The following is a 13296-nucleotide window of genomic DNA, read 5'->3' on the forward strand; positions in this document are numbered from 1 at the left end:
CCCATAGAAAATCTATGGGGTATTGGGAAGAGGAAGATGCAATACGTCAGACCCAACAATGCAGGAAAGCTGAAGGCCACCATCAGAGCAGCCTGGGCTCTCAGAACACCTGAGCAGTGTCACAGACTGATGCAACTCCATGCCATGCCACATTGCAGTAATTTAGACAAAAGGAGCCCCAACGAAGTAATGATTGCTGTACATGCTCATACTTTTCATTTTCTTTTTAGTTGGCCAAGATTTCTAAAAATCCTTTCTTTGTATTGGTCTTAAGCTATATTCTAATTTTCTGACATACAGAATGTGGGATTGTCCTTAGTTGTCAGTTATAATCAAAATTAAAAGAAATAAAACATTTGAAATATCAGTCTGTAATGAAAGTACATAATATACACCAGTTTCTCCATTTGAATGGAATTAGTGAAATAAAATCAACTTTTTGATGATATTCTAAATATATGACCAGCACCTATAGTCTTGTGTTCTGGTATTGCATTATGACAGTGCTACTTGGTTATAAGCTTTAACAGAAATTGGGAGGTGTTCATGTTAAAGTCAGAAAAAAAAAAAAAAATTACATCTTGGTTTGGGTTTTCTAGCATCCTAATTAATTCCTGTTTAACAACCACCGAGAAAGAAAAAAAAAAAACCAACACTGACTTGTCATTAAAAATGGTTTTATTGTCTTTGATCCTCTTTTTACTCCTGCAAGAAAGCAAAAATAAACAGTTAAAACCAGCAAGTAAAAGGCAAATAAAAAAGATACACGCATCCAATGGATGACATTAATACTTACAGCTGGGCATTCAATTTTACCACTGTTGATGTCATCAATGACATCATGGGGAGGGCGACCATCAATGGTGCAGCCCACAGACTGAGCTGTGCCAAGAATCTCTTTAATGGTACCTGATAAACAGAACAAGATCAGTTTGTAAGGTCATCTAAATCAAGCTCTCATTCATACATGGTTATAATGCATGTTCCAGTCTTTTTGGCACAGGGTTAACCACAGAGTTGATTAGTCCTGCTTCCTAGAGCTGGGTTGTTATTAGCCTCCTCTGGACAGTACACAGTCCCTTTTACAGACTAGCACAGTGGCGGGAGGCTGATCGATAAATATTGCTCACAGATAAATACATACCACTAAGTTCCCTGGCAATAGATCGTGGCCTCATGACACGGGCGATGTTGATGATCTCATCGAAAGAAACACTTCCGGAGTGTTTAACTACAATAGAAAATGCAAACATTATACAAACGTCAGGCACGTATAGAATGCTAATAACAAACTAATACCATATACATTACCTTTCAGAAGTTTTAGGTTAGTGAAACAAACATTTTAAGACAAGTCTCATGTTTAAAACTTATATACTTTTGAAAAACTTGAATGCATCCTGGCTGAATTCAATTGCACGGAAACATCAAGGAGCTTATGTTTTGATCATAATTCAGCAGTCATTTGCCTATTTGTCTCTTCGCATAAGGCATGTCCATTTTTTTGTAGTTAATGGTGTTACCTGGTTGTAAAACAAGTTTTTACTGACCATTTTTATTTAGTTTAATGCATCCAGGCTGAATTAAGAGTTCATTTTTGCGGACCACAAACTTCTGAACAGCAGTGTGCGTCAAACAACATTCTGGCCAGCAAGAACTGGAATAGAACTTGTTCCAGACCTTTCGGCACAGAGTCACCCATTAAGTTGGGTAGCCCTGTTTCCTAGAGCTGGGTCACTATTAGCCTTCCTTTGGCAGTACAAAGTCACTTTTATAGACAAGCACAGTGGCGGGAGGCTTACACAGTCAATTACCACAAAAGATCAGAACCCACAAAGTCATGATTCCTCCAACTGGGTGTATAATTGAAGTGGGGTGAAAAGCTACTTACTGTTCTTGACCTTCTTCCTGTCACGGGGAGGTTCCTTCAGTGCCTTGATGATGAGGGCTGAGGCTGATGGCACCACCTCAATCTGAAGCAACAACAAAACCTGTTAAGTATCTAAAGGCTAGATGACCGCAAGAGCCAAATGTAGAGACTGAAACGCTTCGAGGGCTTACCGCTGCTTGCCTGTTCTGAATGGTCAGTTTCACAGTGATTCGGAGGCCCTTCCAGTCACCGGTGGCCTTTGCGATGTCATCACCCACCTTTTTAGGGGACTGAGAAAAATAGTGAAAGATGAGCATACAGCATGGAAGTGCATCAATGTGATGCAACACAACTGGTTTGTTCCAAGCCTTTCAGCATGTTGCGTGCCCTGTTTCCACTGGCTGGGTCACTAGGAGCCTTAACTGGATTGTTCAATTTCCCTTTTAAAGACTAAGACAGTGGCGGGGACTTACAATAGGATCAAACATTACGGACTGAACCAAGCTATACTTACAAGACCTAAAGGTCCAATTTTGGGGGCCAGAGAGGAAGTGGCACCAACCTCTCCACCGGTGCATCTCATGTACACTAGAAGGAAAAAATAAATAAAGTTGTGTACTTTTAACTACTACAGTTTCATTGAAGAACTACAAGACTGTGCAATACATTACAAAATCTTATTCCTAAACGTTGCAGTGGGAAGAAGCCTTAGTGAAACTTTCCAGCACCGAGCGTCGTGGTTGCATTGCAGTCTATGGAGGGTCTCGTATCTTACCAAAAAAATTAATTTGCGTTCAGATGGGTCTCTTCCGGATTGGAACGACGTGAGTTTTCGGGTAAATTAACCTTTTAAAAATGTCTAAACATTATAGCTTCAAGTAGTTTTGTTTTACAGCAGCAGCACGTGAAAACACCATCTTTCTATCCTGAGTGCGGTGAAAATACAGCAAGAAACTGGGACTTTATCAAAGACCACAGAATTGATAAAGTCAGGGACTTTGTCTTTTACATTCACAAGTTCACATCACAACGTCAGATCGAGTAGTTCACAGCGCCACATGCACGGAGAGTAACAGATATCAAAGATAATACTATAGATAGCATTTAAAATACACGCCTCTAGGATAAACTACAAATATCTCATGTTTGAACGTAAACCTTCTCAGCTTGAATGCTTTAACGAAACTATACCGTTAGGTCCTTGTAGTTTTACCTTTCTACTCATTTCAGTCCCAGCACGCGAGAGGCCAAGGCGCAGACATGGCCGCTCAGACCTAATCAAAAATCCGTCAAACGGCAACCGTATTCCACACATACCAATTTTAATCTCGTTGGGGTCGAATTTAGGAGGCATGGTGTGTCAGATGAAGCTGAGCTCAGTTCGACTTGAATTGGTGAGGGTGTCGGATGAACCCGGATTCGGGACGACCGAGAGGCGTTGCACCTTCACCACAAAAGAGGTACTGGAAAAGGTCGATAAAGCGTGATGCCACCAATATATAGGCCACGAAATATCGCGAGAACTAAACAACCTTTCACACTGCGCCGAAGCATTACGTCTTTCACAACATTTGGTTCCTGGTGTATGTGTACAGCCAGTGAGGGAGTATACTAGGTAACAAGGACTAGAAATTAAAACTGAAACATTTGAAGAAGCCCATGTTTTGCTGAAATTATTTAGTTAATTTAGCGGTTAATCGAGTATATTCGTCTTTTCGCATAAGGTATGTAAATTTTTTTTAATCACGAGCTATTTGGCTTCGAGACCAGGTTTCAGCAACTATCAAAGTCTAGTCAAAAAGTGACATTTTAAAGTCCTATGAATATCGAGGGACTATGATTTATAATATAACAAGTGTTTATTTGTGTGTTTCTTGTCATACTTAACTTTGTTCACACTGTTCTACTCTTTCTGTTTCTGTATCTTTGGAAATGTCAACACCAGTCAGGCGAGTGTCACACTAACATCCAGTGGCTTTTGTGGATGTTGTGGGGGTTTGACTAGGCAAACAAAATCTCACTTGCCTCAGGATGTTTCTGTTCTCCAAAAAGAAGAAACCAAGTGAAGATTCCATAAAACGCCTGGAATACCAGCTATGCTTGGTGAGTGTTTCTTTGTTTTGTTTTTGTTTTTTGGAGGTGGGGCAACATCCTACTTTTTCTCACAATGCACTGCTTCAAACCATAACACACATGCCTGTTTTGTGCAGGCCAAAGAAGCAGGTGCGGATGATATTCTGGACATTTCTGCCTGTGAGCTTGCAGAGGTGAATTAGAGAAAGTTTTAATATCATTATTTACATATTGGTGATATATTAATCTAAGACAGAAGATTAATCATTACTAGATATCTGAGCTTCTATCCATATTGCTTGTCTGCAGGTTCCCTCCAGTGCCTTTTCCATATGTAAAGTCCTCCAGAAGAAAGTGAGTCTATTTATTGCAGTGTTTTTCTCTGAAACTTTGGTGGGAACCAGATCTTTCACAGCAGTTTCCGCTTTAATTGCAGGTGTTTATTCTTCATGGAAACGACCTGAGGTCACTTGTTCCTAAAGGTTGCTTCATTGGTGCCTTAGCAACTTTAAAGGTGAAAGAAATTGATTGATGAAAACAGTACCAAGCAAATAACCATCTTGCACTTCTGTCCAGTGACAACATCTCTGTTTGTCAATTCTTAAGGTGTTGGACCTGCATGAAAATAAGCTCATATCACTTCCTGATGACATCGGGCAGCTTTTGTCCTTGCAGGTATTTTTATTGTATATGAACAAAGCTGATGTGAATTGTTGTTACTTATGTGGCATTTCAAAACAGAATACTGTTTTTATTGCTGATTTGTAAAAGACCCATTGGCATAATTATATATAAGCTATATACTGTATGTCACTGTGTAGCACTAGATAGGTTAGTTGATTTTTATTTAGCAGGAATGCATTACATTTGATCAAATGTGAGTGTAAAGACCTGTATTAAAAACTGTAAAAAAAAAAAACATTTATTTATCAAAGAATTGTGAACATTTGTTTCATGGTTTTACAGGAATATGAAACGGCACAAATGTTTTAAACATTAATAATAAGAGGAAATGTACCTTGGGCACCAAATCAGCATATAATGACTTCTGAAGGATCATGCGACATTGAAAATGAAAAATCAGTCATTGAAAAATCAAAATCCTTGAAAAATGAATTGATGAAAATAATAATAATAAAATCAGCTTTGCCATCACTGGAATAAATTACTTATTAAAATAATTAAAATGGAAAACACCCCCCCCCCACCACCACACACACGTGTGTGTATATATATATATATATATATATTTATATTAAAAAATAATTTTTTAATTTTTTTTTTCTAATAGTATTTCACAATACTGTTTTACTGTGTTATTAAATTAGACTGCATTATTGTTAAATGCAGCCTTGGTGAGTATAAGAGACATCTATCAAAAACAATAAAACAGTCTTGCCAGTACAAAAGTGAAGTGTGAATCTTCTAGAGCGAGGATCAATTTTCTTTAAATATATATATTCTTAATTGATAATTAGTGTCCTTCATATTTATTGCTTACACACTACCTTGATTTCTTCTCTAAGGTGCTGAATGTAGAGAAGAACCACATTAAACAGCTGCCAGACTCTATTGGGGATTTACGGCATCTACAGACACTTAATGTGAAAGGTGTGTTATGTGCTTTTTAAAAATAATAATAATCATATGAAAGCGTAAACCATTTAAATTAACAAAATGTTTTGATGGATACAGGGAACAGCCTTACTGTCATTCCTGTGTCTGTGGGACGCATGAGGAGCCTGCGTACACTAGACATAAGTGAGAACAGCATTCAAGAATTACCTAAAGAACTGGCCAATGTTCGCACTTTGGAAGTGAGTATTTTAAATCAAAAGCCTATTTTTAAGATGGAGGAGTATATTTGTACAAGCTCAAATGGCAATGTGATATCTGCAAAGACATCCTCTTGACTTTATGTGTATATGTGGTGTGGCAGAGCCTGATTCTGGATGCACAGGTTATGAGATATCCACCTGCATCAGTGTGCACGGCTGGCACAGAGGAAGTCCAGAGCTACCTCTGTTCAGGTATGGATCTGTTTTAAAACAATACTTAACACAATATGCTTTTATTACTGTCTGATTAGATATAGACTGATATATACAGGTTGTGCACAATACAGATTATGCACCAGATTTGGTTAAATATTAAAATGTAACCCCATGTGATGGTACAAGGCCATTCTGTGTAGCTGTTTTGTTTAATTGGATTTAGAGATGGGTCTGGAGTATTGCCCTCCATCCCAGTATCTGCTGCCTGTGCTGGAGGATGATGGAGGGAAGCAGGAGGTGGATTGTGTTGATGGTGAAGAGATGGCCTGGCAGGTCAGTCATCACTATTTATCAGCCATTTCAAACAGTGCCTAAAATATATGGTGTGCCATTTGATCTGTTAATGTAATATATTCTGTCTGACACTGCAGAGTAAATTCATGGACTATGAGAAAAAAAAGGTATGTTTGATTTGGTTTCTTTTTGTTATTGTTGGATCCTCCAGTGAAGTAGTATTTACGTCTCATTCTCTCTGTTTCTCCACTAGGTGCAGAAACATCTGGAAAAGTTGAACTTTGAGAAAGATCTTGAAGAGAAACAGAGAGAGCACACTCAGCTCCTCCTCCTCAACACTTCTCACAAAGAGGATGTCCTGCTGTCTGTCAAACTGGTAACAATTTCTATTGTAGAGTTGAATGTGCTTTACAAATATATGATACATTTGAGTGAATTACAAAATTTTGGGGGAAGCTTTTTTTATTTTATTTTTTTAAAACAAAAAATTTTATAGAACATCTTCAGTATTACATTATCCTCTAATTCTAAAATGTTGTTTTGTTGCTAAAGAAACACATGTTATTATTCCGACTGTTGAAAACAGTTGTTTAATATTTTTGTGGAAAGTGAGACTTTTTTAAGGAATCTTTGATGAAAAAAAAAATGCTTTTATTTGAAGTAGAAATCTTTTGTTTTGTTAAATTATAAATGTCTTTACTGCCAAGTTTTATCAATTTAATGAACTCTTGCTGAAGAAAAGTATGAATGTAACAGGTTGTACTGTCACTACACTTAGCTAGCTAATAAAAACATGTTTTCATTTGCAATGACCTTATTATCAGAAAGACTTGTCTCTGTGCTTTTCTGTCTCTCAGGAGCAGCAACGGTTGGAGTTAGGTGTGTCTCAGCAGCAAAAGGCCCAGGAGACAGAGAGGCAGAATATACTGGATAAAGCACGTCTGTTAGAGAACAATATAATGAGTCGCATCTCTGACCTCCTACTTGATAACAAACGGTGAGGGTACCATGTGAACCATTTTTGAAATATCTCGCTTTTTCTTTGGGTATCATTATAATTTTAGTCATGTTAATTCCATTAGTATTCTGTAGTTGAAGGGTGGTTACTTATTGTGCATTTGTGCTAATTTGATTATAGCCAGGCAAAGAGCGCCGAGTTTCTGCAAGCTCTAGAGGAAGACCGGTGAGTGGAAATTACACGTGGGTCGAACTCTGTAATGGAGTATGGGCTCCTGCCATCATTGCAGCTCATGCTAAGTGAATTTCTTAATGCCTAATGGTGCCACTTAAAGGGTTAGTTCAGCCAAATATTAAAATTATGTCATTAATAACTTACCCTCATGTTGTTCCAAACCCGTGAGACCTCCGTTTATCTTTGGAACACAGTTTAAGATATTTTAGATTTAGTCCGAGAGCTCTCAGTCCCTCCATTGAAGCTGTGTGTACGGTTTACTGTCCATGTCCAGAAAGGTAAGAAAAACATCATCAAACTAGTCCATGTGACATCAGAGGGTCAGTTAGAATATTTTGAAGCATCGAAAATACATTTCGGTCCAAAAATAGCAAAAACTACGACTTTATTCAGCATTGTCTTCTCTTCCATGTCTGTTGTGAGAGAGTTCAAAACAAAGCAGTTTGTCATATCCGGTTCGCGAACGAATCATTCGATGCAACTGGATCTTTTTGAACCAGTTCAACAAATCGAACTGTTCGCGTCTCCAATACGCATTAATCCACAAATGACTTAAACTGTTAACTTTTTTAATGTGGCTGACACTCCCTCTGAGTTAAAACAAACCAATATCCCGGAGTAATGCATTTACTCAAACAGTAATGGAGGACTTACTGGTTTGGAACGACATGAGGGTGAGTTATTAATGACACAATTTTGATAGTACTGAACTGTTTAGACAGTGCCACAGATTGAAGTTCGACATTTACTCTTACATTCAGGTATTTTTGGAGATGTCAGAAAGATCTGGAGTGCTACTTTAAGTTGTGGTTTCACAGACACTGCAGTGTATCAGAATCTGTTGTTTCTAATGTATACACTACCGTTCAAAAGTTTGGGGTTGAAACATTTTTGAAAGAAGTCATTTATGCTCACCAGAGCCACACTTATTTAATCAAAAATACAGTAATATTGTGAAATTATTATTATTTATTTTTTTACCTGATTAATGCCTTTACTACCACTTTCGATATATATAATGCATCGTAGCTTAATAATAATAATAGTAATAATAATAAAATAAAACAATTATAAAAAGTAAAAGTAATAAAAATGTCCTTAACAAATATTACTGACCCTAAACTTTTGAACTGTAGTGTATGTAGATGTTCATCACGCACATGGTGAAATGGTGAAATCTGGGACTTACCTCGATGTTTTTTGTTTTTGTTTTTGAATAGAGATACAGTTATGTATATTTGTTGTTTTTTAGTATACGAATGGAACACCTTACTGTCATCACACAGGATGAAGCCAACTCTCTTAGGAAGAAGGAAGTGGCAGGTGAGTTTTAGAAATTACATTATCTTTATACTGTCTTATTGTTTTACAGTTATTTGGTTTTAGATTTACAGGTATAAGGCAATTCATTAGAATCTCTGACCAAACAAGCTGCTTCAGACAAGTTAGTTCTTTGGTACTCATAGTTTGAATTAGACCTGAATCATGTTCCAATCTCACTTTCCCTCTAGTTCCCCATATTTTCTGTCATATCTACTGCCTCTATCAGTAAAAAAAATAAAAAGTCTCATAAAAAGTGAATAACATTTAAATGAAACTTAGCTATTGTTGGTTCTGAAGAGGCTACATGTTTGCAGGTGCCATGCAGAGGATGCTGTCAGAGAGCTACTCTTTAAGGTTACTTCAGGAGGCCAGGGAAGCCAAGACACAGATTCTGGTGTCTGAGACCTGCAGGAGGTGCTTCAGTTCCCACCAATTTATCCAGCAATTTATCAATCTGTTTACACCTGATATTAACATCCGTCTCTGTGATCTGACCACAAGTGGTCAGACGAGACCGTTTTCTCTTGGAAACACTCATTTCAAATCCATGTTCTATGACCACTTGGATTTCAAAGCGACATTATCTGATTTTGAAATAACTTACTATGTTACAGTGCTAATTGTTAATAAAAAAATAAAAATAAAAAAAGGCATTAAGTAAACTCCTACTTTTCTTGTGTCTTAATTTTTTCTTTTTTGCCCCTTTATTTAGTTTGCACTATATGGATAGGAAATTTGAACAAGTGTTGTCCTTGCAGCAGCTTGACAAAAACAAAGCCATTAGTCAGATCCTTCAAGAGGTAACTATTTAAATCACTATCCTACTATGTACATGAATTGAAAACTGTTATTAAAACTAGTTTGCTCTCCATCCACCCATTCACTCCACAGGCAAAATATATGTATAGTGTACTACTGTAGATATTACAAGTGGTGCATTGTTAGTTTAGTAGGTCTTGAATGATTAACACTAATTGGCTTTTTTGTTTGCAGGAGGAAATGCAGAAGGCTGCCTTTGAAGCACTCCAACTCCAGAAAGACAGTGTGCATGCTTATATCCGTAATCAGGTATGCTGATTAAAGTTTCCTTTAGGATAGAAGAGCCAATAAGACCCCACAGACACACTACTGGTTGATTGAAGGAGTTTTAACTTAATCAGCACTGTCATTTCTTAACATATACACCACCATTCAGAAGTTTGGGGTTGATTTTTTTTTTTTTTTTTTTTTTAAGAAGTCGCTTATGCTTACCAAGGCTAAATCTATTTGAGTAAAAATACAGTAAAACCGTAATACAGTAATCAATGTTTCCTATTTTTTTGTATTTAGAAATTTCATTTATTTCATTCTATTATGTTGATTTGGTGCCCAAGAAACATTTCTTATAAATGCTGAAAATTATGCTGCGTCTTATTTTTGTTAAAAACATTTATTTCTAATGTTTCAGATTTGTTTCTAATTTATTTCTACATATGTAATTTCTAAATGTATTTACTGTGGATTTTGATACTTAAATTTTTTCTTGCTGAATAATTTATTAATTTCCTAGTAAAAATGACTGATCTCAAACTTTTGAATGGTAGTGTTATTATTAACAAAGTCATTCGGTGGGTATTACATAGTCAGCTTATATAATGTTAAAGCAAGTCATGTTTCAGATGGTCTTGTGTAGTCATTAAAAGCTTTTTTTGGTTTCAGTCAGCCCATGCTTCTTACATCCCACTTCTCATTGAATGCAGAACCCAAAGGTGGCTGTTTTATCATGTCTCCATCATGGGGCCATTCACACCCCCACTGTATGCTTGTATCCATAGATTAAACTCATAGAGGGAGAGTTAATGCAGTTGACAAAGCTGGAGGTTAAGAGGAGAAATTTGGACACGGAGAATCTGCAGGTACGTAGCAGCAGTAGATGATGTGGTGGTTTCCTGTCAGTGCTTCATCATGCTGTAGAGTGTAGAGAGGAGTAATGATGACTCTGTCATCGCACATCACTTTTCTTCCCTGGTTATACATTTCTCTTGGTTATAGATTTCTTGGCCATTTTGTCCCATTTTTTTGACCCCTGTTTAAATATCATGCTCACACCACCTCTATGAGTTCTCACAGTGTCCTGGGGTTATGAATCATTTGTGTGTTTTTTGGTGAGTGTATTTACTGTGTGTGTGTAAGGAGGTGCTAGCTGACCAGAGGACTGCTCTGACTGACCTACTGCAGCAGTTACTCAAACAGAAGGACCAGAGGGAGGAGGAGCTCAGGATGGTTTTGGTAAGTGATCATGGACCAACTTTCTTGTTTTCTCAAAAGAGACATTTGAAATTAGATCAGTTAACTGAAACATTTCACATACCTCTGTCACTGATGCAGCTCACATCAATATTGTCAAAAAACAGCATTTTAAATTTGGTGTAAATGTGTGTGGAGAAAAAAAAAACTTTAGTATCTGAAGAATACGTTATCTTTGGCAGGCTTTTATTTTTTTTTAGTAAAGCTGTTAATAAGTACAACTGTTTATTTGTTTATTTAATGCTCTGCTCTAATTTTATTTTATTGCAGTGCCTTATATTTTACTGCTTATTTTATGTAATTTGTTGGATATTTTATTATCATATAAATACACATTAACTTTGACAGCCTTTAAAACAACAGTAAAATCCTTTTATTTTTGGTCAAATTTTTACCTCTTTATTATTTAATTATTTTAGACATTATTTGGTTTTAATTTTATTTTATTTCAATGGATTATATTTAACTGCTTAATATTTGTCATTTGTTGAGGCTTTGATATTTAACATTTGTTATTCAGTGTAGAAAAATAAAATAAAGAAATACAGGCCAATTAAAAAAAACCTGTAATGTACCTGACTGATGTAGAAAAATTTATTTTTTTAGCATGGTAGTCACCACTGGGTTACAAAAAATATACAACCTGATAGTGTTGGATTTGTGTAGGACTTTGAAGAAAGCAACAGATGCATATGTATGTTGCTTGTAATTTGTAAGCTATGGTGCTGAGTTTGTTGTTGTTGTTGTTTTTGTTCAGGTGGAGATGGAGCAGAAAAGCGAATCCAATCAGCAGAACTACTGGATGATCCAATATCAGAGGCTCCTGGATGCCAAACCTCTGTCTCTGCGGATGCAGGTCAGAACTGCTCTCCAATAGGCTCAAAGACCCTGTGTCTAAATCACAAAATCATGGACGCTCTGCTGACCTCTCCTTTCTCCTCAGGAGGCAGCTGTAGATGCGGATCTGGGGAATCTCCTGTGTAACCTCTCTGCTCAACACTATCTGCCAATCATAGCTCACCACCGAATCACTGCTGAGGCCTTGCGACACATGACCACAAAAGACCTTCAAAAGGTCTGCCCAAGTTTCCTTCTGTGGTTTAGCACACAGAAGCTTTAAGTAGTGTGTGTCTCTAGGAATTTGTCATCAGAGGTTTATGTCCATTAAAATATTTTCTGCTTTACTACAGTTGGGGATCAATGAGGTTGGGGTGCAGAAAGCTCTTCTCCACTGGGCCAGAGAACGAACTCTGTCTGATCGTAAGAACATACATTTTCTTTTGAAGACATGCTATTTTTAATTAGGTGACATTTGTGGATGCTTCTCAGTGATTGTTGGTATCATAACATGTTTGCCCCACTAGCATTTCCTAAAACAGCAAAAGAGATGCAGGAAGCTGGTCCATCCACTCCAAGTGCCCCACTCCAACAGCAGCTCACTCCTCCACTGACCCCCAGCACCCCCCTCACCCCCACTGCTCCAAGTCCTGATAGATGGAGCGGTTCCGAGTGTGTGGTGTGCATGGAGCACGAGGTAAGGTCTCAGTTCTATTTCAGTATATTTTTTAAAAGAACAATGTTTGTTTGAAATATAAACAATGCAGAAGATATGCTTTGAAAGAAACCATAATTTGCTCTCCTGTTCTGCTTTGTGTCACAGTCACAGGTGATCTTCCTGCCGTGTGGGCATGTATGCTGTTGCCAGACCTGCAGCGCTGCCCTGCAGTCCTGCCCTCTGTGCCGTGGCTCTGTGTCTCAGCGGGTCCGTCTTTACCACGGCTAAAGCCGGCGAGTGTCCTTCCATGGTCAGGATCATACCTCATGTGTCATTGTTGTTCCTTCCTCCTATTATTTGCTGCATGAAATCGTAGTCTGTGAACCTTCAAGCACTTTAGGGTGTATACTCACACTAGGCTTTTTGAACCGTGCCCGAGTGTGTTTGAGCCCCAATGCCCGGTTTGTTTGACTAGTGTGAGCACTCTGTGCCGCGCTCGGGTGCGGTCAGTTTAGCCGTCCCTGATAATCGTTACTGGATTTTTTTCTTCCACTTCAATTACAACTAGCCAGTCAAAGAGGCACTTACACAGCAAGACATTTCTCTAATAGGATAAGGTTTTATTGTTCATCATAAGCTAGTCACATTCCAATAAATTAACAGCAAGAAAGTATTTGATAATGGTTAATTTAACTCAAACCTAATAGGAACAGATAATAATAAGACTGTTGAGCTTTAGTATCACCATTGATGTACCCACTCGAAGCAC

At 37.6% G+C, this 13296-nt stretch overlaps 2 protein-coding genes and 2 non-coding genes across 6 annotated transcripts; 1 reads left to right on the forward strand and 3 right to left on the reverse strand.

Annotated features, from left to right (window-relative positions):
- Positions 1 to 660: 660 nt before the first annotated feature.
- On the reverse strand, positions 661 to 3347 carry LOC132141252 (large ribosomal subunit protein uL11). Of its 2 annotated transcripts, none has more exons than XM_059550605.1 (7): positions 3188 to 3347; positions 2385 to 2458; positions 2062 to 2160; positions 1892 to 1973; positions 1145 to 1231; positions 797 to 909; positions 661 to 705 (listed from the first exon to the last, which is right to left on the reverse strand). In XM_059550605.1, exons 1-7 carry the CDS (start codon positions 3222 to 3224, stop codon positions 700 to 702), a joined length of 498 nt encoding a protein of 165 aa, XP_059406588.1. In that variant the 5' UTR covers positions 3225 to 3347; the 3' UTR covers positions 661 to 699. The 2 variants fall into 2 exon arrangements, with proteins under 2 accessions (XP_059406588.1, XP_059406590.1); XM_059550607.1 differs by having other exon boundaries at positions 3084 to 3345.
- On the reverse strand, positions 979 to 1105 carry LOC132141652 (small nucleolar RNA SNORA65). Its single transcript, XR_009433920.1, has one exon. It is a non-coding gene; the product is annotated as a small nucleolar RNA SNORA65 (small nucleolar RNA).
- On the reverse strand, positions 1668 to 1794 carry LOC132141651 (small nucleolar RNA SNORA65). Its single transcript, XR_009433919.1, has one exon. It is a non-coding gene; the product is annotated as a small nucleolar RNA SNORA65 (small nucleolar RNA).
- Positions 3348 to 3416: 69 nt separating the features above from the next.
- LOC132141251 (E3 ubiquitin-protein ligase LRSAM1-like) lies at positions 3417 to 12970 on the forward strand. 2 transcript variants are annotated; one of them, XM_059550604.1, is made up of 25 exons: positions 3417 to 3485; positions 3816 to 3973; positions 4081 to 4137; positions 4253 to 4297; positions 4380 to 4457; positions 4550 to 4618; positions 5470 to 5554; positions 5639 to 5760; positions 5883 to 5973; positions 6161 to 6270; positions 6369 to 6398; positions 6485 to 6607; positions 7089 to 7228; positions 7370 to 7414; positions 8676 to 8746; positions 9061 to 9160; positions 9459 to 9546; positions 9740 to 9814; positions 10561 to 10641; positions 10919 to 11014; positions 11790 to 11888; positions 11976 to 12107; positions 12223 to 12292; positions 12397 to 12566; positions 12693 to 12970. In XM_059550604.1, exons 2-25 carry the CDS (start codon positions 3902 to 3904, stop codon positions 12813 to 12815), a joined length of 2172 nt encoding a protein of 723 aa, XP_059406587.1. In that variant the 5' UTR covers positions 3417 to 3485; positions 3816 to 3901; the 3' UTR covers positions 12816 to 12970. The 2 variants fall into 2 exon arrangements, with proteins under 2 accessions (XP_059406587.1, XP_059406586.1); XM_059550603.1 differs by having other exon boundaries at positions 3424 to 3594.
- The last annotated feature ends 326 nt before the right edge of the window (positions 12971 to 13296 follow it).

The sequence above is a fragment of the Carassius carassius genome, chromosome 5 (genome assembly GCF_963082965.1).
Source record: "Carassius carassius chromosome 5, fCarCar2.1, whole genome shotgun sequence".
NCBI lineage: Eukaryota > Metazoa > Chordata > Actinopteri > Cypriniformes > Cyprinidae > Carassius > Carassius carassius.